This window comes from Hyperoodon ampullatus, assembly GCF_949752795.1.
Source record: "Hyperoodon ampullatus genome assembly, chromosome: 1".
NCBI classification, from domain to species: domain Eukaryota; kingdom Metazoa; phylum Chordata; class Mammalia; order Artiodactyla; family Ziphiidae; genus Hyperoodon; species Hyperoodon ampullatus.
This window is the reverse complement of record NC_136914.1, coordinates 176,330,175-176,357,266: the sequence shown is the minus strand read 5'-3', so window position 1 is coordinate 176,357,266 and position 27,092 is coordinate 176,330,175. Positions and strand designations below refer to the sequence as shown.

Genomic DNA, 27,092 nt, shown 5'->3' with positions numbered 1-27,092 from the left:
AATGATTTGAAATCTCAGGGTTTTTTGCTGGGACTGTTGAGAGAGAGGGGCATCTGTCTACTCTCTTTCTGTTGGGACTACTGATAAAAAGGAAGAGGTGAGCCAGGCGCTGCTGGAGGCTCTTGTGCAGGCTTGAGAATGAGGTCAACCCAAAGGCAAGTAAAACCAAGAAACTGTGTTGTTGATGTAGGTTGAGACTTGCAGAGATCCAGCCTTTCCCAAAGACAGCCCTACTCTTGGTCTTTTCAGTTAGGTTAGTCAATAAAGTTTTCATTTGTTTGTTTTTTGCTTCAGCCAGTGAAGTGGGGTTTTTGTCACTTACAACCAAGAGTCCTGACTAAAACTGTAATTGTCCATAAGTAGCTCCTGATTGGCTCATCAAAAAACTGAAGGTCTTAACTCTCTGTTTTCGTTTTAAGCTTTGTCACTTCCGCTCCAGCCTTTCTTAAGTGACCATCATTAACATATGGTTGCGCTTTTAATGATTTGATGGAACAAACAATTCAAATACAGCCAAGATACACCTTGATCCATCATCCTCTTAAACAAATTGGCAGCTGCTTCTGGAAGGAAAGAGGTTCCAAGTGAGGGCCAGACAATGAGGAGGGTGCTGTGGCTCTGAGCTCTGTCCTGTGGTAGACACTACTTGCCACTGTAGAGCATGAGCTAAGAACATGAGCCATAGCACCAAAATGAATTAGGGTTACTTGGGTTTGAATATTACCTCCACATTCATTAGAGGTGTGATCTTGGCAAAGTTGCTTAGCTTCTGTGAATTTAGCCCCAACTGGTGTATAATTAAAGAAGAGTTTATTGGCTTACATACTTGGAAAGTCCAGGGCGGTGGCTGGCTTCAGGTTGGGCTGGATCCAGTCTCTCAAAGGATGTAAGTCACGAATCTGTGGTGCTTCCTTTCAGTGCTGGCTTTCCCCTGAGCTGGCTTCATTCTTAAGCAGTTGGGTTCATTCTTGTGGGTGTAACAGGGCCTGGAAGAGCTCCAGGCTTATATCCTCCCAGCTTTGCTCTCCCAACAGAAAGAACACACCTCTACAGCTCCTATAGCCTTATAGGTCCAGTGAAACTCTGAGGTAGTGCTCTTATCAGGTCAGCTTGGGTCACCTGCGCATCCCTGGAGTGAGGGGCTTAGGTCAGATAAATGAGACAGAGGAGGGAATGTTCCTCAAAGGAAAAGCAGGGGGCTGTTACCAGAAGAGGGAACTGATGTTAGTTAACTGGGTAAAAACAACAGATGCCCCTTCTTACTCTCCTAGACTATGTTCTCTCAGGAAACAGTGGAAATGTTCCCACTTCAAAAGGTTTTTGTAAAATGAAATGAGTCAATGTTTGGGGTGCAGATGCTCTTGGTGCCTCACACATAGCCCCACAGCCCTTACCATTTCCAAGTATGTGGCCGCAGGTTCGAACAGCGTTCTCTGCATCCCTTTGCCTGAGGACTTGCTCTGGCTACCAGCGCCCACTTTGCCCACGTTTGCCGCAGGTTGGACGTGCTGGGGAGTTAACGACACCTGGGAGCAGCCGTCAGCCAAGGAGTTGACGGATCCGTATCCCAGCACCCTCAGCCCTCGAGTGGGGTAACTCTGAAGGGTGCCTCCTCCACTGCCCCCCAGAGGTTCCCACGTGTCGTTAAGCTCTGGTTGCCCATAGTTGGCCGCTTTAATCCTTTCTTCTTTTCTCACTTCTCCTACTTCCCTACCTATGCTTCCTAGGATCTCCTCCCAAATAAACAGCTTGCACTTTAATGCACTTCCCTTTGGTCAGGGCAGCCCCAAGTAAGGCTGCCCTACGTTTAACATCATGCCTGACATACTGTCAGCATTCGTTACACATTTGTTATTACTATTGTCATAGTTATTTTTAGGTTCATTTTCTGCCGTAGTTGGGTTTTGCATGAACCTGTGCATCCTTCTTCCTGCCCTTTTCTTTCTGCACTTTCCACGGGATCTCCCTGTCTCTTTCTTGCCCTCTCAACTTTTCCTTGTCTCACTACTTCTTAATTTTAATCTCTCCCCAGGGTAATTACAATTTTGATGAGCAGATGTAAATTTTTAAACAACTATAAAGAAAATCGGCAACTAAAGCAATTGGTAGACCAAACAACATGTGTTGAGACTGTAAACTTCTTTTTTAAAAAAAATAAATTTATTTATTGTTGGCTGTGTTGGATCTTTGCTGCTGCACGCGAGCTTTCTCTAGTTGCGGCGAGCGGGGGCCACTCTTCATTGCGGTGCACAGGCCTCTCACTGCAGTGGCTCCTCTCGTTGTGCAGCACGGGCTCCAGGCACGTGGGCTTCAGTAGTTGTGGCACGCAGGCTCAGTAGTTGTTGCGCATGGGCTTAGTTGCTCCACGGCATGTGGGATCTTCCTGGGCCAGGGTTCAAACCCGTGTCCCCTGAATTGTCAGGTGGATTCCTAACCACTGTGCCACCAGGGAAGTCCCAAGACTGTAAACTTCTTGAAGGCAGGGATGATTTTGGTTTCCACTGTGCCTGGAATTAACACAAGTTTGTATTCAGAGGGCTTTTTAAAATAAGACAGATTAGCAGACTTTATTTTAATAAAGAAAAAAGACTGAATGAAATCTTCTTCCTCTGTACATCTGCTTCCCATCTGCAGTTTTTGCCAAAACGACCATTTTTTATCCTCATCCACCACACTTTGGCCTCTTGCATCTGCAGAGTGGAGCAACCGTTCACTAAATGACACCCTAGTGGTATGAGAGTGTTAATGCAACTCATTTATAAACAAGGAAAACACCTCAGCATCATCTGGACCATTAACCAATTTCCACTATGAAATGAATGCAAAACATTTCTTAGGGGGAAAAGTGTTTACGAATAAAGATGTATTTTCTTGTTAATGGAAAGATATCAATTTAACAAATCACACATTTCAGTGTGACAAATCGTGACTTGGCAGTATGACAGAGGAATGCGTGCAGAAGTTTGGTTTGTCTTCAGAGAACCAAGCACAGGGGATTTGGAAATGAAACGCGGTTTCCATCTTCATATCTCTGAATACTGCAGAGCAAAGAGTTAGCAAGGTAGCTGGGATGATCTTTTCTCAATGAGCTTGTGGTTCCCTCGGCTTCCCAAGGGGTTGTCTCCATCTTTTCAGGGCCCCAGTGGGGGTAGAAGGGGTGGCTTGATTTTATGTTTTTGGGAACTAGCAAACAAACCTCTACGTTACTGTGCTAGTACCTGGTGAGCGAATCTCCCAAGGAAGAAGTTTTTCAGGATGGCAGGGCTGCCCTGGGAGAAGGACAAGCTGGGCAGAGAGGAAGGTGTTTCATCAGAAGCCTATCCAGGTGGCCCTCCTTGGGCCTTCCCTGTTTGGAATAAGAAAGAGCTGGAGATTTGAGGGCAGCCAAATGTTTGTGGCTGGAGGCCAGACTTCTGTATACAAATGTTCCCCTGTTTGTTGCTCAGAGGAGATACTTTCCACCTGTTCCTGCCTCTCCTTCCCTGGATGTCTCTGTAGGTCCTGAGCCTGCTCAGTGGATCCATATACCCATTTTCCTGTGTGTTTGGAGATGGGAAAGACTATTTTTTAAGGAAAGAGAAATCATGAACCAGAAATCTTTGGTTCAAGACCTAGCTCTCCACTTACTAGCTGGGTAGGATGGGGATCAGAGCCTTTCCCTGAGCCTCTGCTTCCTCACCTCTAAAACAAAAATAATAATAGCTTCCTGACAGGGTCCTCATGAAGAGTGGATGAGCTCGTGAACGTGCAATCAATTTTTAAATGAACACGTCTCACAGATGTACACACACCACGAATGTGGGCAGTTAGAGGGTGGAACCACTGACTCTGCTCTTGGAGGGATGTGTGATATGGTCATAAGAGCAGTGCTCTGATGGGCTCAGTTAGATCTGGATGTGAGAGGTAGGTGAGGGGTGTGGTCACAAAGTTTGGGTTCACTTCCCAGTACTTTGCCACTGGGTGATCTTGGCAAGTTATTTGGCATATCTGTGCCTATTTCCACATCTTTGAAATGGGTTTAAAGAGTCTCAGTTCTTCCAGGATTGTTGTAAGGAATAAACCTATTCGTTCAGCAAATAGGAAAGGGGATCACAGAGACAGAATTAACTTCCCTTGGGGTGGAGGTGGGACCTGAGGGGAAACCAGGGAAGCAGTAAGTGGCTGTAGGAATAGAATGTAAACTTGAGATAAAACGTATATGAAAAACACCTTACAGACTAAATCTCTATAGTGCTCTGTAGACATATTATCTAAAGGACTTTAGACAGGAAGCCTAAGTAAGAAATCCCAGACATTGGGCCTCATTTCTATTTTCCATTCCCTTTACGTTTAATATTGATAAGCGTGAGACTGCAGGGGGTTAAAAGGGGGGATGGCATGAAAACTGTTTCCCTCTTTCTCCCAGCCTGAAGATCCAGGAAACAATAGAAGGAACGATGGAGGAAAAGCCCCTCTCTTCAATATTGGCGAGATCAGCACTAATTTTGATAACCGAATAGAATTTCCGTGGGTCTAGTACTCCTTAAAAACTATTGTATTTTTGAAGCCAGGCCAGTCAGCATTGTTTGGATCTGAAGTTATACATTAAATTTCATCTCTCAGTGTTCTTTCTGACATCATTTTTTAGAAAAAAAATCTTTTTCCCATTTATTAAAATCTCTAGTGGCCAGTGTGATTAGGGACCACTGATTTGAAACACCATTCTTCACGAACCCAGGAAAGAGGATGGTGACCTATTTCTTTTAAGATCATTTGACATATCTTTGAAAAATAAGTTAATCTCAGAAAAAAGGTATTTAACCAGAAATCTAATATGTTTTCTGAATCGCTACTAGGAGCAATGCCATTTGCAGGAAAACAGAAGCTGTCTTTCTAGAGAGATACTTTTCTCTTGCTTTATTTCCCCTCTGAAATCATGAGCCGATGTTTGTGACATCAGTGGGTTGCTGTGGAAATGTTGATTTCACAGAGGATTTCGACCTCAAGTGGGGAGTTTAAAAGAGGAAGTGTGGAGTCTTGGAAAAACACAATTGGTTTGAATAAAAATGGGCAGCATTTGGAAAAAGGATTCAGAAAGAAAACAGTATAAATTGTATATAACAGGTTGTTTCAAGTTGTCCTGGAAAGATTCAAATACTTGTAGGAGCACCCTACACTGATACGTGGACTTTTATCTGAATTTTACTTACTATGAATATCTATAAAAAGTTGGGGGGAGCAGGTAAGGAATGGCTTTTTGCAGAAAAAAACCTCTTGGATATTCAATTACTAAAATTGAGAGAAAGCTTTGCTTCTAAAATACCATTTGGGGGCGGGGGTTATCCGTTTACAGTTTTATAGCATGTAATAGACTTAGGAAAATAGCTCCATTTAAAGGATTGTGACTCAAGGGGCCTGAATTTCAGTGCAGAAGCTACAAAATCCTTCTACGTTTTAAACTGTTAAATCAACAGAATGCCAAACTAGAGCCTTTCTTCCTGCTGGGGCAGTATTGTCCCCTAAATCCACTTTCCAGTTCTCTCAGCCTAGCCTAGTTTGATGTAGCATTGACTTAGCTTAACTACAGCCAAAGGAAGTGGGTTTGCATTTGGGATGGGAGGAGGCGGCCACGGGTGTGTGTGTGTGTGTGTCGGCGTGTGCGCGCGCGCGCGCGGGAGACGTGGAGCACCGGGAAAGGAAAAAAAAAACCCCATTGAGACGTAGCAACTGTGTGAAAATAATTTCCCCGTGGCTGTAAGAGGGGTCCCTGCACGGGAAAGCAATTTTAGGAATTAAAAAAAAAAAAATCTTCAAAGAGGGTGGGAGGAAGGCTGGCCAGGAGGGTGCGGGGCGTAGCGGGGGACAAGTGCCTCCCAGCCGGTATCTTTCTTTCCCAGTCCAGGCTTGGGGCGACCCCCTCCCCACCCACCCACCTGCCCGCCGCTGCATCCGCGCCCCCTGCAGTCCCGGGGTCCGCACAGACCCGCGGGGAGGGTTGGCCGCCGGCCTCGGGGGAACTGCAAAGGTCTGGCGGCGAGGGCTTATTTAGTGGCCGTGGCTGTAGTACAGGCTGTCCCCGGCAGCCGGCGGAGTCAGCGCACCCACGTGACGGCCCCGGCTCTCCAGTGAGCTCCCCAAACAGACGCACACCCAGCCACACGCGCGCACACACACACGCACGCACCCCCGCGCGCACACGCCCGCCCGCTCTGCCTCTGCGCCCTCCATCCCGGCTCGCTCATTCTCTCGCCCTCTCGCTTCCCCTGCGGTCTCTCGCTCTGCGCGCACACACCACACACACGCACACGCACACACACGCGCGCACACACGCAGCCGGCACAGGCGGCGGCGGCGGCTGCTCAAGTCAGGACGAACCTCTCTAGGTACCGTCTTGAGAAGGCGGCGGCGGCGGCGGCGGCGGCGGCGGCGGCAGCAGCGGCAGCCCGAGCATCCCTCCTCAGCCGGAGAGGGAGCACCGCCGAGAGTTTCCGTTCCCTTTGCCGTTCCCTTCCCCCTCCTTTTCTTTATTTTTCGAGAGAATTTCTTCTTCGCTTATTGGTTTAATTTGATTTTGAAAATTTTTGGTTGCTTTTGTGTGTGTGCTTTTTTTTTTTTCTTTCCTCATTTTATTTGCATCCAGAGCATGGCGGGCTGCGGGCTGTCGGAAGACACCTTCTTCTCTTCCTTCTTTTACAACTACGGCTCCTCCTGGGAAACCCCTTCCAACCAGGTAAGCGGTGGCTCGGTGCCGGTCGGCGTCGCGCCCCGTGCCCCCAGCCGTGCGCTCACTTGGCACTCGGCGGGGAAGCAGAGGCTCGGGAGGGGGTGGGGAGGCTGGGGGGGCCAAGTGGGTCGCACCGTCTGGGTCTGTGCCAACCGGCGAGAGGAGGTGTCCGCCTTCCCCCAGCACTAGCTTTCCAGTCTCCAGGGTCTGTTGCGTCCCTCCCTTGTCCAATCTACCATCCAGACTTCTCCCCACCCCCCGCCCCAACCTCCCAGCCCAGCGGGAACCCGAGAGAGAGAGGTAGGAGCCGGCACGTTACCCCGAACAACTCCAGGCAAAACCAGGGAACTCGAGCGCAACCTTCCCCAAGTCGCCGCGGGCGCCGCGCCCCTGTGCGCCTGGCGCCTGCCCTCCCTCCAGATGCGCCGAGGGTCTGCGGAGCTCTGAGTCCCCCGCGACGTGCTGTTCCCCCTTCACTCCCCCCCGGGCTCCGAGCCACCTCTTTCCCTAAAATGGCTGCAGTCTCAAGTGGAGGCGTCCCCTGACCCCGAGGAGGAGGGGGGAAGAGTGGATGCTCCGGTGCCCATGACCCCGAGCCTCCCCCGGCGCGCACAAGCACCCCACAAACACACACACTTAACTTTGATGACAGTGCAATGCAGTCCGGCTGCATCGTGCCCTCGACGCTCCCCACCGCCGGCCTCGAGGTGTGCTTGTCGGTGTGACTCGGGGGGCGCGGAGGAGCTGGGGGTAGACGCCGGAAGGGGGGGCGTGGAAGGAGATGGGTGTTAGTGGGCCACTGGTAACCTGGAGAGACAGGCATGTGCTCAGGGTCTAGGCGTGCAGAAGCTATTCCGGGAGCCAGAGCGAGAAAGAGGAAAAATGCCTTTTAATTAAATAACTGTTGTAGTCTGCTGCCCCCACCGCTTGTTTGGTGAAAGTCTACAGGCATCTGTCATCTCCAAACTACACGGGGAAGTGGAGCTGGAGTCGAGGGAGGGGAGTGTGTGTGTGTGTGTGTGTGTGTGTGTGTGTGTGTGTGTGTACGCGCGCGAGTCCAGGCTGGGGAAAGTTGGCGGGAGGCGAGGCGAAGGAGCAATGGTGAAAGGCAGCAGCAACTCGGTGGGCGGTCCGGGGCGCGGGGGATTCCCGGGCCCGGCGGAGCCAGCGCCGCGGGGGGAGCGGGCCGGGGGGGTTTGGGGGGCGTCTAGGAAAAGAGCTCTGTTCTGCCCGGCTTGCCCAGCCGCCGCGGCGTCTCTCCTCCCCAGCTAGCCCGCCTGCCTCGGCCGTTAGCCGGGCTGCCCGCTGCACTCGCCGGCTTTGGCGCGCTCCTTCCCGGGCCCGGGGCGCAGCGCGCTCCTGCGAGCTCCCGGCAAAAGAGCCAAAACCCCAAAGCGAAACAACAGAAAAATGCGCTCCGCCGCCCTCGCAACACCCCCAGTTTCCAAGAAACTGAGACTGCCGAACTAGTAATCGCCGGGCGAAGACCTCGCGTCTCCGGCGTGGGCTCTCCAGAAAGCGCCGTGGCCATCCGAGTGAATAATACAGCAGGGCGGCCCGGGAGACTCGGAGAGGCTCCTGCCGCCGAGACAGCATCAGCGGGAGACGGCGGCGAGCTCCGGCCAGACCGGCCGGCTGCCGCCGCTGGTGGGGGCGTCTGGGCCGCTCCCCGGAAGCGTGCCGGCAGCTCGCCGGGTGCGGAGCTCTGGAAGGCGGGGGCCGCGGTGGGGGGGAGGGGGGACGACGGGGGGCGGGTTGGCGGCTTGAGCTGGGGGTTCAGGCAAGGCAGCCGAGAAACGGGAGGCCCCGCTGGGAGTAGAAACTTGCAGGAACTGCCGAGGGGGTCGGGCGGGCGCTGGGATTGGGGAACTCGAGGGGTACTTCGGCTACCCGAGGCAGGCGCTGGGGGCTTTCTCCAGACCACCCTGCCTCGGGTGCTCTCCGTGCCTCCCGGCGCCGGCTCCGGATTGCCGAGAGCCAACAATCCCTCTGGCTCGGCAAACTCCAGCTCTCCAGGAGCGGGTGTCCGCGCGCCTGCGCGCGCGCGTGTGTGTGTGTGTGTGCGCGTGTGTGTGTGAGATTGTCGATGAGTCAGAAACCAACCCCAGCTGGTCTTTGAGGACAGAGAGGTGTAGGAAAGGCTTGAGCCACTCACCCCGCACAAGCCGGGGCGGGATTAGGGATTCCTTGGCAGCGCCGCGACCCCGAGTCCGGGAGTCAGAGGCGTTAGGATAAGTTTTCAGGCGCGTACCTCCGACCTGCACCTCTGGGCCGCGAAACTCCAGCACTTTGTTTACCTCCCAAGGGAGAGAGAAAGGAGATTTGGGTTTACACCAGCTCTCAGCGATACAGCTTTACAGCGATGGGAGGTCTGGCAACATCTTTTAACGAGATAGGAAGCAAGTCGTTCGAGAGCCTTTAAAAGCGAAGGGCTACGGCCCGATTTTGCAAGACTGGCAATCACGTGCAAACTCCTTGGAAACCGAAGGAGGTGGGCGAGAGGGAGGGGTGCGGGCAGGATTGGAGTAAAGGAAGGAGAGAACCAGAGAAGGGGCGGGGGTGGCGTTTTAAAAAGAGGAAAACTATCGGTTTCTTCGGGTAAAGTTAGTTTAACTTGATTTGGAAAAGCGTTTTCCCAAAAGGCAAGATCTTTCTTCTAGAAAGGGAGACTCATGTTGCTAAGAAAATCGGAAAGAATTTCTGACAAAGCAGCTGGCGCTGCTCTGTGGAGGATGATTAGCTCACAGGCCGGTACTGGGTGGCGTGCTACTCTTAGTGCAGTGGCATTGTATGGTGGGGAAAGGGAGATTATTTGAAATATTGATTTCTTCTTCCACTGGTGCGGTATGAACTTTAAGATAAAGTACAGAAACAAATGAGAGATGTACATCATTAGAGAAAGGTGCCCTCAAAGTGCTACCGAGGCTTTAGTCTCTGGTGGTAGATGCAGCCGGGCAGTGAGTCTTACCAGGACTTGCGGCTTCCATCGCGGCCTTATCACCATTTTCAGGGATGAAGAATATATAGGTATAAGGACCTAGGTTCTTAGTGATCGCCAGTTTGCATTTTCAGCATTTGAGCGTGGTTAAATGACTAAGAAACCTGCTCCTAACTGTTCCTTCGGAGAAAAAGCATTAATTAAACAAAGGCAACCCTAACTCTCATCTTGGACTCTGGGCAGGGCTGCTAGGGGGAGGCCTGGGCCAAATTTGAAAGAGTGAAACTTATTCATGATTTTTACCTGAATCGCTGCCAAAAGGCTTACAAATCTTCCATTCCCTAAAAATAGCAATGCTCTTCAAATATAATTTGTTTACTCCACCTCAATTAAAAATAAAATCCTATTCCTAGTGTTAGAAAGTGCTTATGAAGGTAAGGGTTCCCTGTACAAAAAAAAAAACAAACAACCTTTTTATTTCTAGATCAATATGATATGCTCTCAACATCTAATACCATGTAAAAGAAGCCTTTTTACAACATCAATAGAACGCAGGCATGTCTCCCTAAGAAGCTCTTTTCCTGGAATCACAAGGCATTTTGATTACTTTCATTTTCACAAGAAACATGATTATGACACCTCTGGTGATAAACAAGCAAGTGAAAAAACTAATGAAAATGGGGGTTCTTTATATAGAGACCTGGAAATTTGGAAACGACTGGTGCCTTTATTCCTTACTAAACACAAAAACAGACCCAAAAAACCCAAACACGAATCATGGCTGACTGGAAGGTTTTTAGTTATTCTGTGAAATTTTATTATTAAAGCAGGGGGAGGATGGATTAGGGTGACTTTTTTGGAGAGAGCCCAGTGTGTATTAGAGCCGAATATGTTACCATTTAAAAACTGGGAAATTCCATCTTATATCTGAAGGGACCATGTTGCAGAAATTTTGCACCCACTTGCCAATGTGCAAAACATACCATAGTGAGAGTGGGGCGGGGAGCATCTGCTTAGGTGGAATTTATTTCTTCAATTAGAATGAAAACCCCAATTAAAGTGCGTATACGAAATGTCTCTGATTTGGCTCAGCGCAGCAGACAACAGACCATTCTTTAATTTACAGTTTCACGCCTAGGGATGGCAGTAGTGCAAGCTTCCAGAACCCAACTCTATCTTTTTATGTTGTGCTTTTTCAACCTGCGACTCTCTCCTATAGTTGTTGAAGCTTTCTGTCTCCATCAGGAAACTGACTGTGCACTGGTCATTACTGCTTGCAGCTGAGACCTGGGTCACCTTCTTAGCTGTCCCTCTGTAAGCCCAAATTGAAGCAGGCCAGGTCTGTATGATATTGAAGCAATCAACTGAAAGTGAAAAATGAAGCCAATTAGCTGACTGCTTGGGTGTCCACAAGGCCAGCTATCTGACTTTATTCACCCAATTGACCGGTTCTTTGGTTACTGGGTAGCTTAAACCTGAGTTCGTGATAAAGGCATCACCAGCAGACTGTACTCTGCCTTTAACTTTTTTTCTTTCCTAACCCCCTCCCCCTGCCACTCCCTCAAATTTGCCAGACTCAAAACGGAAAATGGCATCCTTATAAGGACACACACTCTCTTCTCAGAGTAGACAGTGACTGTTTTGAATTCAGCCCTGGACTTTTGTTAGCCAAGACCTATAATTCTTTGTACTCACTCTATCTTTTCAAGCAGGCTAGACGTTTCAGTGCAGAATCATTAATGGATTTGGGTAAGTTGTTGAACGCTTGTGCTGACTGCCTGTTTTTGGGGAGGTGAGGGGTAGGGCTTGGCACTCCTTCCATGAATATAGATAGTCAAAGCAGAAACAGTCCGCTGAGGAGCACTTCTTTTCCATCCAGTCCAAGTACCGTAAAGAATTCAATATTTTTCCCCCCTCTTTTCTGGGTATTTCATAATTCTTAAAGTGGTAACACTGCTTGGATCCACGGAAATGAGCCAAGACTTGGGACTGTCCTCCATTTACAAGGTTGTTAGGAAGCCAGTATCTTAAAGCTGGAAAAATATAAACTGGGCTTCTTTGTTTAAAAACATTTTAATTTCCCTGAAGATGAGTGTATGTAGTTTTTAGGTGCATTTCTATATATTTACTTCAAATACATTTTAGAAATCTACCTCTAAATCCAGCTCACCTTATCCCAGTTTTTCCAACATTGGGTTTCTCCTAGGTAGACGGAAAAGTAAGAGACTTGTAATAACTTGGGTTTGTTGTGGATCTTCCAGCAAGGGTAGCTTCTTTAAGGTACAAGCTTGAAAGTCTTGTTCCCTTTTCTGTATAAAGTGCTGTTACCCTAAAACTTGGGAACCAAAGTACAGTGACAATAGCTACCATTTATTAATGCTGTTCCAAATTAAAAGTATGTGACTCCTTTAATCTCCACAACATATGAGTTAGATACCTTTATTATTGTTCCCATTTTATAGATGAAGAAAATAAGGCACAGAGGGGTAAGTACCTTGCCTCATACCTCAGTGCTAATTAGGGGCCAAACTGGGACATCCTCCAGGCAGTCTGGTTTCAGAGCCCAGAGTCCCACTTACTCTTTCTCCACACTAGACTTGCTCTCCAGTACAACAGAAAAATGCTGTGTGGCCACAGGTACGTTTCTAGCAAGTTTGTTATGCTGTCATTCATTTGCCAGCTTCATGAAATAATGAATAAATCCTTTGCTTGTCCAAGTTTGCTCATTTTTTTTTTCCTGGTTATTTATATAACCAGGTATAATTCTGTTTGGGAATGAGTTGAAGTCTTTTGTTTTGGTGAAATCAGCCATAACTACCTGATGCTTTTTTTTTGTTTCTTGGTGATGGACTAAATGTTCGAGTTTACCATTCTTTTCGGTTCATCCAGGTTGAGAGATAGAGAGGGTCTTCAGATTGCCAGCTCCCAACATCAGATAATTAAGATTTAGCGGGGGGCTCATTCCAAATGTATGTGGGCATCAGGAAGATAACACTGTACAGAAGGAATGTAATTTTAAGATACACGAATAGAATAATTTTTATAAATAATCATTCAGATGCACCAAAACTGTAGCTTATGTATATATATATATATATATCATGTATAGGTATGTGTATGTGTGTATATATATATATATTTGAGGCATAACTCACTCTCCTTTTATAAGCAAGCTTATATCATTTTGGGTTTGTTCTGTATATAGCTGTGTTTGTGATTTAGACTGAGATTTACCTTTCTTGTCATGGTGACATTATAGCATGTGTCTTCTGTACCAAATCACGCACCTAACATTTATGTCCATCATGAACTAATGCCTTTTAGTGGTTCATCCCTTGTATCGTGTTCTTCTAAAATATAGTTGTGGGAAGGGGAGGGAAAACATTAAATGTCAGTAGTTACAGCAAGACAGTCTCAGCGAAGAGGGCAAAGAGTCTCTGTCTAGTTGCACGTTCCTGCGGCCCTAGTGGAAAAGTAAAAGTGCTGGGTTTGCATTGGAATGAGAATGGGGTCACCTACCCTTTGTAGTCATCATCAAGGAAGCAGAACTTCCTTCCAGAGAGAGAGAGACCATAGGAAATCAATGATCACACTTTGCCACTGGAGAGGTAAATGTGGACAGCAGACGGCATTAAATGAAAGGGCAGCAGAAAAGTGATTTACTGAAGACGGCAGTGTGACTTTTTGGTCCCTTCAAAGAATTCAGATTTTTGACATAATTATATCAACATCTTTCTTTCTTTTGGATTATATTTTTTTTAAAAAAAGGAGAAGAGAAAGTACCGTTAGGTGCTGTTACTGTCTTTTCACTTGAAGATAGTTACTTAAGGAAAGCAGAGTGTCTGGGATATGGAACCACATCCGGACTTCTGTTTGTTTGTTTATTCCATGTATTCCCTGACACAGAGGGGAAGCTTGCCAAGGCTCACCTTGACAAGAAGGTGCTGCAGAGGGATGCTTATATGGGAGAGGCACGGAGAAGGGGGGCGATCGCTGGGGTAAAGGGCAATGTGGGTGTGGAAGCTTAATGACATACGTAGAAGCAGGCGTGCGGTTCTAATACACTGCCCCTTTTTAGGGTGCGCTTCTGATTTGGTGCGCTTCTGATTGCTTTGTGAGCACATCTTCCTGTAGATATGAAATATCCAGCTGCAGGTAATAGCTATAGGGCAAAGAACGTCTGGCTTATATCTGGGAGAAGACAAAAAATCCATGTAATCTCTTGCCTGAAAGCGTATTAGAAAGTGTGTTAGTTGTGTAACAACGAAACCAAACAAGCCAAAAAAGCACAAACAAAAAGAAAGAGGACTTTAACCATCACCCCCTACCACATTTTGCTTCAATTTATTATTTCCAGTAGCAGTTCAGTCCCTAAAGTTAACAATGAATGATTATGATTCTGTAGTTTTGTTTACAGCATAAATTAGCATTTTGTTTTCTGTTACAGCTTTTGAATGAGGAATTATAATGTATAATTTGCTGAAAATAGATGTTATCATCTCTTAGGATGAGAACAACCCCATAAACTTGAACAAATGATAAAAATGGAATCAATTACATTTCAAATGGAAGTAGTTTACAAACCTCCAAATACAAAGTGGCAGTAGTAGCTGGTTATTGTAACAAATAATTTGTTTTTTTAAACAACATTTATTGAATTCCATTGATGATTTGGTAATTGTTCACAGTCGACTGTAGCCCTCCCTCTTCCAAAATGAAATGTGGCGTGGAATGACTGCATCTTATGAACTGCAGGTTGCCTCATTATTTAGTGTTGCAACCAGAATGTATATTTATTTGCTGATGTAACCTTTCTGAGTAATAAGAAAACATCAAATTGACAAAAATGATGCCACCAAGGCTGGTTGGTGGCTTAAGATAAACACCCAAGGGCTCATGAGTGAGAGTGTTTTCAGGTTGCAAAGAAAGAAAAGAAGTATATTGTCAAAATGGGTGTGTGTGAGTGTGTGTTGAAGGGGGAAACATTTTAAATAATTTATCAAATAGATGAGTCGTATTTTTACATCAGCAAGAATTCATTTCTCTGTCCCACTCCCACCACTGTCTTTCCCATAATCCTTTCCATCCTGAGTTGTCATCGTTAATGTGTGAGTTTCACCTCCCCTATCACTTAGGAAGCTCCCTGTGGGAAGGAACAGTGCCTTCTTCAGTTCAAGATCCCTCATCATGCCTGGCCCGTAGTAGACAGAGAGATGTGTTGGAAAATGTCTGAAATTTCAGAAAACTTTTATACCGTTATATGTGTCCCTTCATTTATTCTTATTTGTTCCATCTCTTAGGATGATGAGGACAATTCTACAGTGTCATTTTTGAAAATGGGAATTTGACTTGGAGAGTAAATGAATCCTGCCTTCATTTAAGTGTCCCCAGGGAAGAAGATGATTGGTTTACTGTAGGCTCACTAGACCTCTTAATTTTTAAAATGAAAAATTATGAAGTATATACTTAAATTAATAAATTCAGAAAGGATAAAGGAGGAAAAGTGGGAATCTGAGGGGTTGTAATTTTAATTTTAACTTTTTATTTTTTGGTAACTTCTACATGCTGAGTGGATCATTCATTTTTGATTATTTCTAAAAGATTAATCTATTTCTTTAAAGTTAATATGCAAAGAAATATATTCAACATCACTTTATTTTTAGATCCCACGATTTAGTCTGAAACAAATCAGTGGTGCATTATAAACACACAAGAATGTATCTAATGACAGGAGTCAGGCTGAACAGATGCTAAAAAGGATGCTTCTGGTGAAGTTGAGGGAGCTGCAGGAGGGGATGGAAAAAAATCTCTAGAAGTTGGAGGGCTTGTGAGGTGAACAGTATAGAGACTTTCCACCCATCAAATATGTGTTTGTGCAGTTCAGAGCAGAAGGGACTCCATTTGCTTCTGCATAAAAGTAGGAATGATGACATCCATCCCCTAGAATGGTTGTTAAGATTAAGTGAGACCTTGGACCTGGGAAGACCTTTGCTCTTGACTAGTAAAGAGCTGAGTCAGTGTTAGGTCTTCTCCATCAATCCTCAAATATTTATAGAGTACCTACTGATGTGGCAGTCCAGCAGTGTGCCTGGCACATAGTAGTCTCAATACATTAGATTGAGTCGATAATAATAGAGTTCTTGCATTGAACACTTACTATAACATTCCAGAAACCTTTTAAAGTGCTTTACATAGAACAACTCATTTTGTCATCAGAATAACCCTAGAGATAGGTACTGTTATCAGTGTTGCATATTACTCTTTACAAATGAGGGAGCCAAGGCACAGAGAGGTGAAGTGACAACCAAGGTCACACAGTCAGCAAGTGGTACAGTCAGGATCTGTATCTATCATGTCTGGCTTCCGAGCCCATGTTTTAATATTAACCACCATGCTAGGCTGCCTTCAGGTGGACGAACCGATGGGTGACAGGGAAATCAAAGATGGATAAAACCTGCTGCCTTCAACATGGGTGTGGGTTTCAAGTGGAACCTCACCTCTATGCAGAGAAGGTTAGAAAATGGGTAGTGCTTTAAGAAAGCAGTGGATAACAGTGCAGTGGTCATTTGGATGATGGGGAGTTTCCTTTTGGCTGGAAGAATCACAGATTTTAAAGAGGCAGTGACATTTGCTTTGGGCTTTGGAAAATGGGGAGAATTCAGGTAGATGAGAATGAGGCAGAGGGGGCATTCCAGGCAGAAGGAAAGCGCAGAAGGAATTTGTCAAGGAGTAGTTGTCAAGGATTGTTCTTTTTTTTGTTGTTGATTTTTTTTCAATCAACCAAATTTATTGAGTACCTACAATTTACTGTGCTTATCCCCACCCTCAAGGAGCTTTAATTTAGTAGGAGACATAGATCACATGACATATATATAATATATATTATATATAAATTCTTTTGTATCTGTCTCCATATGTGTATACATATCGTCAATCTATCATCTATTTGTCTGTCCTTCCTTCCTTCCATCCGTCCATCCATCGATCCATCGATCCATCATCATCTTGTTCAAACTGTGAAGTACCAAGAAAGAAAAATAAAAAATGTTATACAGAAAGAAGAACAGGTGAGGGGGCAGGGTCTGGCCTACTCATTGTTTCAACTTTGGAAGTTTATAAAGGATCCTCCAAGGGACGAGTTTACAGTCCTCCCACCAGCAGTCCCCCTCCCTCTCTCTTGCTTAGCATAGGGACAGAGCTAGCAGAGGTAGGATCATGTGAGTTAGTAATCTAAATAGGGTAGTTGCTTTCCATTCTGTTCTGTCACAAGCAGGCAAGAAAGCTTTCAAACTTAGTTGAAAGTTAAGATCTTTGCATCATTTAAAACCTGCTCTGTTGACGATGTCAAGAGAACAGTTTAATTAGTAAATCAAACGTAAAGTTTTATTTTGGATCTTATTGCACTTTAATGGATTGCTAAACATTTTCTGGATTAAAATTTGTCATCCGAGCTAGAAAGTGACGTAGCCTCTGAAGTTGGGGACACACTCTGAGGCCCGTGCAGCAGTGCTAATGAAATTATTTACTTCTTTCTTTTCGTGATGTCAGGCTAAAAGGGTTACATAGCGTTGGGAAAAGAGCCAAAAAAAAATTGTAAAGGGGAATGGAATCATCTTTACAATGTTTGTCGAATGCTTGTTTTTTAGGAAGTAGGACTCCATTGCTAACTGATTTTGTGACCCTGCTAGTAATATATGCATTAGAAATAGTTTTAGGATTATTTTCCCCAATTAAACTGGCTGTAAAGAACAAGTTTCTAAAAAAAACCAAAACAAAACCAAACAGCAACCCCTACCCCCTCCAAAAACCAATAGGTTGATTACAGTTTATGTGCATTAAAATAAATACTGGTTCATTTCTCCCAAATTTTGGCCATATTCATTCTTTTACTGTAGTAGTAAAATCGAGTATGATGATATTTTGGGGAATGTTTATAAAGTGCTCTCTTAGTCACTATCATTATGGTGGAAAGTGAGCTTGCCTTCTGAAACCATTTTTTTTTTTTACTATAGTAGCATCGAATACCCACCGGAAATAAAGTAAATGTTAAATAAATATGCATTATACTCATTTAGGTAGTTCTTTTTTAAATGCTTGTTACAGTGATATTAAACATTTGCATTGTGGGGTCTCACTCCAGGAACAATGACAAAATCTTTATTAAATCTCTGCCTCCTCTGTAACTGATTCTGTCAAGTGACCTCTGAGAGCATCTCAAAAAAGCATAAAAAAAAAAAAAAAACATAGGCTGAGGTCATTTTAGGCTAATGAGTCTTCCCCAAGCATTACTTAATTGTTTAAATAAAATAATTAGAGAATGTCCTGTAATATGAGAGCCTTTGAAGATACTTGAATATCCCTCTTTTTGGGAGAATTTTGGGAAAATGCCTAATCTTATATTTGGGTATATATGGTATTTAAGAAGTCTTCATAAATAGGAAGCACTCCTTGAATGCTGTTGTTCTTATTTGTTCTTTTATATCTGCTGTATTTAAATAGTTACAGCTTTTTCTTAGTTGATTTATAAATGCCTTGAGTTTTTTTTTAAACATCATTTGCATGACTCACATTAAATACAGTGCAGGGCACAAAATAGGTGCTAAAATCTTTATTGATCATTTGAAAAGAAAAATAAGCTTTGACTCCTTCTGGGAATATACAGGTATCAGCAGCCCCTGTTTCAAAAAGGATCAGAACATAGAGGTAGGAACATTCCTTTAAGCACCAACCCAAAAAGGACTTTTGCTAAAAAGGGAGTTTTCTCTTCAAAATTAGGACAAATACTTCTTTTGTTCTGCATTTTCAAGAATAAGGAATACTTTCTTCTTTTATACTTTACTACTTAATTTAAAAAATATATTTAAGCCTGATTTTCTAAGGTACTGTTTTGGAATATCATATACTAGGAAACTGATAAAAACATATTATTAATTTTTCTTGTTATAATATGATACATTTTCATTTTGGAGATTTTTCTTAGAAAGGTTCAGAAAAAAGAGGAAAATCAAAACCATACATAATGCAAATATCTAAAGATAATCACAGATACCATTCTAATGGATATCTTTCCGGTCTTTGTTTTAGGCCTACATAATATTTCATTTTTACATTGGTATCACGTGTAAGCAATTTTATAACCTGATCTTAGCCCAATAAATCATAACTAACTTGCCACATAATATTTCATATGCTTCTATATCCCTTTTAATGTCTCTGCAGTATTCCATTGTATGATTATAGGACCATTTATTTAACCATCCTCCTAAATGTTGGGTGTTTAGGTTGTCACCAATTATGACTAAACCTGGGGCATATCTATGATTATTTCTTCAGGATCATACCCAGTAATAGAACTGCTGAGTTAAAGGGCATACAAATTTTTACGACTTTTGTGTTAATTGTTTCTTAGAAGAGATGCACCAACTTATACTCCCAGCAGCTACATGTCAGATGGAGGCTATTAGGAGACGAACCTCGTATTACAGTCTTTTCTTTGTCCATTTGAAAACTTCAAAATAAACCTTTATAAGGACCGTGTCAGTCAAGAGGTCATGCTTATATCAATTATGACCTTCTTTCGTCTTTAGTTTTTCAAATTCTTTGGGCTGCTAGAATAAAACGCTAGATCCAAGCAAATAGTTTATGTCAAGAGTTTAACTCTGGTTATCAAATGAGCATTTTCTCCCCTCTTTCCAAGGCATATTATCTCTACAAAACCTCCTGGCTTATGTTCTGTTGAGACCTATGGAGAGAAAAATGTTTCTTGTTCCACTCACAGAACTACTTAAACTTCAAAACAAGGAGTAAGTCTGGACTCTAAGCAGTATCTCTGGTCATTCCTGAGATACTTCCAAGGGAAGAGGAATGTTAACTATATAATAAGGCATCATTATTGCTGGTCTGGTCTGGACCCAGATCTGACAAATCTTAGAGATATTTGTGCAAATAAAAACTTATACAAAAGTAATAATGATTCAATTCCACAATGAAGGGCATTCTCTTTTCTCACTGGCTCGCCCCGCTTCCTTTCTCTGTTGACCTCCTCGCAGCTTTTTCCATAATGCCTTTGGACCCTTGGTTTATTAACAATATAAACTCCCTTTTCCCAAATCTTGCCTTTACTGCAGTTTGATTCCTCCTTAGGAAGATACAGTGGGGCAGTGGCTGTTCATTTGTCCACACCCCTTAGGCCCAGAGGAGCTGTGGTCATTGTAGCTTCCAGAACATTACTTGGCCACTATCACACAAAACCATGTGATTCCTGTAGCCCCCGGTGAAATTCCCAGAGACTGTATCCTACCCTTCCTCCTGGTCATCTTCTCAGCTCCCTGTCACTTTCCCTTTTCCCCTGAGGGCCCAGACACTTGGCTTATGTCTCCCCTCTCCCCCAACTGTCATCACCAGGGTGATCTTCAGCATTTGTGCATGGAGGTTGGACCCAGTGGCTTAGTCTCCGAGTTGCAACGTTTCACCTCCCACAGTGGCCCAGTCACCAGCTGACCTTATCGTTTGGAATGGCTCTGCTCGTGGAACCTTAAACTCCAGTGTCATCATACATGACTACAGCCTTATAGCCTTTCTGCTCCCTCACCTATTTATTTCCAAGATCCCTGGTCCTTGTACTGCTCTCCCTTTTTTCGCAGCTCATCAGTCATACTTCCCTCCTTGCTTTTTTAGCCAGTGCAGAACCCAATACATCACTTTAACCACTCTCTTGCCAAAACCTCAAAGCCCTTATTAAGCCTTTGCCCTTTAATAACTGTCCACAGAATCCCAATCTTGGGTCAGTCCAACCAACTGCCTTGTTTGCTTCTACATGCAAGCTGTTGCTTGCTGTTGGAAAAACCCAGTCACGCTAAGGAATGCCACTGTGATTTTATTGTCCCCAAACTCAGTGCCATTCACCAAGCTCTGTATGGGTCATCAAGCTCACTCACTGTTCGTATCTGCAACTTCAGACATTGCCCACTGTCCTCAACTCCTCTGCCCACCACTGGCTCCCTTCCCAGGTGAGGATTCATGGTCACCCAGTGTGAATTCCCTTAATCTTTTGTCTCATATCTGGAAATCTCCATCTTTTCACCTCCGGCTTTTTCTTGCACCTGTGAATATCGTCCCCTCTCATCCTCTCCAGGACTTTGATCTATCATTATGGCTTCGTGACTCCATACACTTAGGAATAAGTGTTCCACTCCCATCTTGAAAAATTCCTCCTTCAACCTTTTACTTCCCTTTAGAGGGTGCCTGTCTCCTTCTTTAGTTGGATGGCATGAAAAAGCCCAGCTGATGTGACTGTACATTTCAGAGTCAAGAATCTGCATGACTGTGAGGATGGTCTCTCTCAGTGGCTCAAAGATTGCTGGAGCAAAGGGGCAGATAGTGATCCAGGCAGGTGACCTCTGTGCCAACCTCAGCAGGAAACTTGTAGATACTCACTGTTTACAAATCCTCCCCTCCCACTCACTTTTTAATGAGCTCTAAGAAGGGTTCACCCATCACCACCTTACTGAAACTCTCCTGGCAATGGCTTCATAATACCCAAAGGCTGAGACTCTTACTAGTTGTATTTTTTTTTTTCTTTAGGTATTTCTGTGACTCTGTTGAGGAATTGCTTTGACTTCTGTGGCATCTTCCTATCTTTCATCACCTCTCCTCTCCCTCATTGACTCTTGCTTTGCTTGACCTTAAATGTGTGTTCCTGGGGTCCCCACTCTGATCTCCTTTCCTTTTACTGTATTCCTGCTCTCCTGTGGCAATCTCTTCACACATGGAAATCAGTCTTTCAATTTGTATTTCCAGGCAAGATCCCTTCCTGAATTCCAAAACTATTTAACCAACTGGCTACTTGACATTGATCCCATCGATATTTTAAGCACAGTGTGTCAAAAGACAGAATTCCTCATGCGTTGCTCTTGAATTCCTTATCTGGATGAAAGGCAACAATACTCATCCTGCATATCAGTTAACATTTGCAGTATACCAAACCACCCAAAACCTTGTGGCTTCAAATAACAACCATTTATAAGTACATAATTATATGGATCAGGAATGTGGGCTAAGGTCAGCTGGGTGGTCCTTCTGCCGGTTGGTTCAACTAGGTTCACTTATGTCTGCAGTCAGCTGGCCGTGGATGGCCTCACTCATACGTCTGGCAGATGGCTGGCTGTTGGCTGGGGATATGGGGTTAACTGAGCCATGTATCCATGCATCCATCATCCAGCAGGCTAACCCAGGCTCATTCACATAGTAGTGACCACAGTCTTCTCAAGGAAAGCAAGAGAGAGGAAGCTGCAAGGTCTCCTGAGGCCTAGGCTTAGAACTTGTAAAACATTACTTCTGTCTTATTCTGTTGGTCAGAGCAAGTCAGAAGGCCAGCCCAGATTCAGGGAGTGGAGAAGTATATTCTACCTCTTGATGGGAGGAGCTGCAAGGCCACACCACAAGGACATGCATGTGTGATGTGATGGGTGTGGGAGGTGGGGTAGGTGGGAGGGAATTAGGGGCCACTTTCATAATTAACTATACTCATGACCCAAGTCAGCCAGTATCTCTTGCTTTCCTTCTCCTTTCACTTCAAGTCAGCCATCAAGTTAGGCTGGTTATGCCTTTATGTGAACTCTCTCATTTGTTCCTGTCATCAGCCACTGGTCTGCATAATTCGTAAGCTTAACCTCGGTATGAGTTTGCTAGGGCTGCTGTAACAAAGCACCATGGGCTGGGTGGCTTAAGCAATGGAAACTTACTTTCTCACAGTTTTAGAAGTCCAAGGTCAAGCTGCAAGCAGGTTTGGTTCCTTCTGAGGGCCAGGAGGGAAGGACCTATTCCAGGCCTTTCTCCTAGGCTTCTAGATGAGTGTCTTCTCTCTGTGTCTCTTCACATTGTCTTCCCTCTGTTTGTGTCTGTGTCCAGGTTTTCCTCTTCTTATAAGGACACCAGTCATATTGGGTTAGGCCCCATCCTAAGGGCCTCATTTTAACATAATCACACTGCAAAGACCCTGTCATCAACGATGGTCACATTCTGAGGTCCTGGGGGTTAGGATTTCATCATGAACTTTTTTGGGGTGGGGGGACACAATTCAACCCATGTTGATTCCCCCCAGCATCCTCTACCTCATCCTAAAACAGCATTATGATAGTGGTAGGATTGAAATCTCAGGCCCTTTGTTAGTGTTGTTAGTGCCAAGTGATAGTATATTTTTTGTCATTTTTTCATGTCTACCTTCCTAGACTGTAAGCTTCGTGAGGGCAGCACACTTTGTCTTTGTGTGTCCAGCACTTGGAACAGTAGACCCCCAATCAATAGTGGTTAATTTGAATGTATGACTTCCAACTTATGAAAAAAATAAGTAAATTATCTTTTTACTTGAGGCCCTGGGGAAATGGTCCTCCAGAAACAGTGATCTCAGGATTTGTGATTTAGAAAAGAGTGGTGAATGATGTGGCCTTAGTGCCTTTTGGCTGACCATGAGCAAGGAAGTGAGACAATTCTAGCCTTCACTCATTCCTAGTTATAACTAGTGCAGAATGACTGAAGGACGTGGTTGAGAGAATAGAACTTGTTAGACCCACGTGTGCAATTATAATACATTCTGTTAACTAAAGAAAGAAGCTGAGACTGTGATACAAATGACAGCAACGTTAGACTTTTCCGAAACAGCGTGTTTTAGGGTTTTCCAGAGAAACAGAACAGACATACTGTGTGCGTGTGCGTGTGTGTGTGTGTTGAGAGAGAGAGAGAGAGAAGTATTTTAAGAAATGGTTCATGCAGGTGTAGAGGCCTGGTAAGCCCAAACATTGCAGAGTAGGTCAGCAGGCTGTAGACCCAGTAAAGAGTCGCCATTGGAGCCCCAAAGCCATCTGATGGCAGAATTCTTGCTCAGGAAGGTCAGTTTTTGTCTATTAAGGCCTTCAATTGATTGGATAAGACCTACTCACATTATGCTTTACTCACAGTCACCAATTTAATTGTTAATCTCATCCAAAAAACACCTTCACAGAAACATCCAGAATAATGTTTGACCAAATATCTGGGTACCATGGCCCAGCCAAGTTGACACATAAAACTAACCATCACCCAGTTCAACCCTCGTGGTCCCATGAGGCACTTCATGGTATAGAATATAATGACTGGAATGTAGGCAGAAGGAATGGATGAAAATAAATAAGTAACTGACCTATGTACATATGTAGGAGGGACTCTTTGTTGAAAATGCCATTAGGGTCTTGCCTGATTTAGATGTTAGCCAGCATTTTAAAAAGATGTTCTGTAGTCTAAAAAGGAATAGTCATATGATTTTCTGTAGCTCGAGTAGAAAATATGATGAGCCCTGAGTGTTTAAGAAAACTTTAAAATCCTTATTTTATGGTGAACTTAATTTCAGTCGATAAGACACAACACAAATATGAGTACTGTATTCATTTTTATGCAAACATGAAATCAAAGTTTATGGTATATGCTGGGAAGGGGTGTTATAGATTAAACAAAGTCATGAAAATCAAAGAATTATTTGGTTAGGAAGCCAAGCTGAAGTGCTGATTATTATAGCTTAGTTATCATCCTTTACTGTTACTCTTAGATCTATTTGTATTGTAATTAAATTCCCTGTAGTTTCTTGTCTTTAAGCAGACTCAGAAGCGTGATGAAAAGAAATAATTGTTTTCTTAGACAGTTTTTGGATTCTGAGAAAGTCTTTCACAACAGAAGAGGCCTTGTGGGTGGTCATTTGAGAGGTAGTAACAGGTACGAAGCTATATTTCTATTAAGACTTAAAAACATTTACAAGGGTGAGGAATTTGGAACAAGCTATTTTTTTTCTTCAAATGGCCGAATATTCAGATGATAAAATACTGTCTTCAAAGATGTCTGTAGGCATCTGGCCCAGACTTAATATGCAGTGTTTATGAAATCAAGGGAAGCGAGAAAGGTTACTTGTAATGATGAATTCCACACAGCAGTTATTAATTCTGTCATCATTTTTACTAGTGAGTATAATTCAGGCTTCAGATTTCTCCATTTTTACTGGGAAGGAAAGAATCTCTGCAACATTTACATATTCTCAGGCAGATTTGTATAAGAATTCTATGTTGCTTCAAAGGTTTGACCTCTCCAAATTGAAATCTATCCATGTAGAAGTTCTAGAAGGAAATCCACGTATAGTGTGATGGTGAAGGTCTGGTGTTTTATAGTCAGCTCTGCAAGTTACTAACTTTCAGTTTTCTGATCTGTAAAATGGACATTGTAACACCTACTTTCCGAGGTTATTATTCTAGGAGTTAAATGAGATAATACAAGGGAAAAGCTTAGAGCAGTGCTTGGCATGTGGAAAGCAAACAGAGGCTTTAATGATGATGTTAGTATAAAAGGAGAAAGAGGGAGACAGGTGCAGCATATGTGAAAAGAAGCTAACCAGGCTTACAAGACACAATTTTGGGGAAACCATAATATCTATTTGACCCCATTTTCTCTGCCCCCTTCTGTATTTGTTCCCACAGAACATGTTGGTAATGAGGTAAGTTTCAATAAAATATTTTCTAGGAACAAACATGTTTAGTCTTTTGTTGAGAAGCCGTATGCCCTAATACATACTAGTCACGTCATTTCTAGAAGTTCTGTTGTCTGCTTCAGATTTTAATTTTTTTTTTTCCAGTTTGCAAACAAAATGGAAAAAATTGCCCATTTATTTGCAGGGAATAAAAACGTAATACCAACGAAAATTAGAAGGTAAAACTCCAGAATAATGTGATTCTTCAGAAAATGCAATCAAATTATAGGAGACAGGTAATAGCCAGTTCTTTTTCGGTTGACCTATAATAAATGCAGATTGCATAGGTATTTAACATAGAGTGGTATTTCAAAACCAGATGGTGACTATTATTTCCATTATCAGTGGAAAAAGTAATGTTAAGGTAGAAATTAGTATTTTGGGCTTATAAATGGGAAAAAAGTCTTTTGAGCCAAACTACCTGAAAAACTAATTCTTTCAATCTCAAGTTAGAGGACTGTTCTTTCCACAAATATTTTTGGAGGCTCGATCATGTTCCAGACACTGTTTTAGAACCTGAATAGACAGCAGTGAGCAAGAAAAAAAGGCCCGGGCTTTGGTGGCATTTATTGTCTTGCAGGCGGAGACAAAATAAAAACAATAAAATTAAATGCAGGCACAAGGTAATTTCTGAAAGTGTTAAGTGCTATGAAGATGATAAAAAAGGATGATGTGATGGGATTGACAGTGATGAGGATGGGGTGTGTGGAGGGGGTGTACATGCTGGGGTAGTCAAAGGAAGACCCTGTGTAGGTCTTGTTGGAGCTTCTGTGGGCTGGCCGGAAGTGGACAGCGCTAACGGTGTGGCTGCAGATGGGTGAGTGAGGGGATGTGGCTGGACATCAAGATAGAAGTAGCGGAGCCCAGATCCCACCAGACTGCAGCTGAAAGGCGAGGAGTTTAGAGCTTAGAATCCATCCTCAGTGATACGAGAATTCATTGGAAATTTGTAAGCAGGGGAGGGACATGGCGTGATTTATGTTTTTTAAAAGATCACTCTGGCTTCTTCGAGGAGGGGGAGGATAGGCTCTGGCAGAGGCAGGGGTGAATCAGGGGAAGAATGAATAGTCGGGGGCTCTTGTGTAAAATAGATGTGAGAGATGGTGGAGGCAGGGACTCAAGATGGAGAGTCATTACCTTAAACAAAGAAGAGTTTGGGCATCTGCCTCTGTTTCCCAACGTTGTAAGGATGTCCGAGTGTCTGGTACTCGTGCAAATGACAAACCTGAAGTGGGCTCCTCAAACATTACATGGCATACAAAGGTTAAGTAGCACATTCAGGGCAGATGCCCGTGGATCTCTGTGATTGGCTGGATTCCAGTGGGAGATGAGAAGGGTACAACTCCAGTGGGCACACTCTGTACCCTTGTGAACCCTCTGGGGTTTTTAGAAACAAGTGTTTAAAATGTTTAAATGAGCAACCCTCTCTTTTGTTGGTTTCTGTAAAGAACAATCGCCCAGTTTGCAGAAGCGCTTGATGCTGAAGTCTCTAGAAGCTGCTGGTCATTGCCTCGGATATTCTGCGGGGAAGGATATCTTCTGGGGCTGTTTCATGCCAATGTTTCCTCCTTTTGTTTGCAAGGAAGAAAGCTCACTAAGAAAGCACACACACACGCGCACAAACACACACACGGCTTTGGTGGTTAGCAGATGTGTGGCAAGGATCCAGACACATGGGATTCAAGGTCAGAAAGTGAAGTGAAGCCATGTGTCACGTGAAGTAGGACTGGCTGCTGTAGAGTTGGGACAAGGGCTACGTGCCCTCACTGTCTTAGGAGCCTCTTTGCTCCTGACTTATGTGGCCTAAGATTCAACCTAAATGGCTGCTGGTCCTGATTCCACGTCATCACTGCTCAGCCCCAGTGCCCCATCCCAACTGATGTTCCTTCTCTGTCTCTTTGTTTGGT

General features: G+C 44.1%; 1 protein-coding gene across 1 annotated transcript in view; it reads left to right on the top strand.

Moving 5' to 3' along the window:
* Positions 1-6,495: 6,495 nt before the first annotated feature.
* The window catches only part of PPARGC1A (PPARG coactivator 1 alpha), a gene marked incomplete at both ends in the record, with an annotated part of 680,253 nt that continues 659,656 nt past the window's right edge, over positions 6,496-27,092 (top strand). Inside the window, one exon of the mRNA XM_079700904.1 lies at positions 6,496-6,709. Coding sequence (XP_079557030.1) covers positions 6,623-6,709 — 87 coding nt within the window. The remainder of the gene's footprint in view (positions 6,710-27,092) is intronic.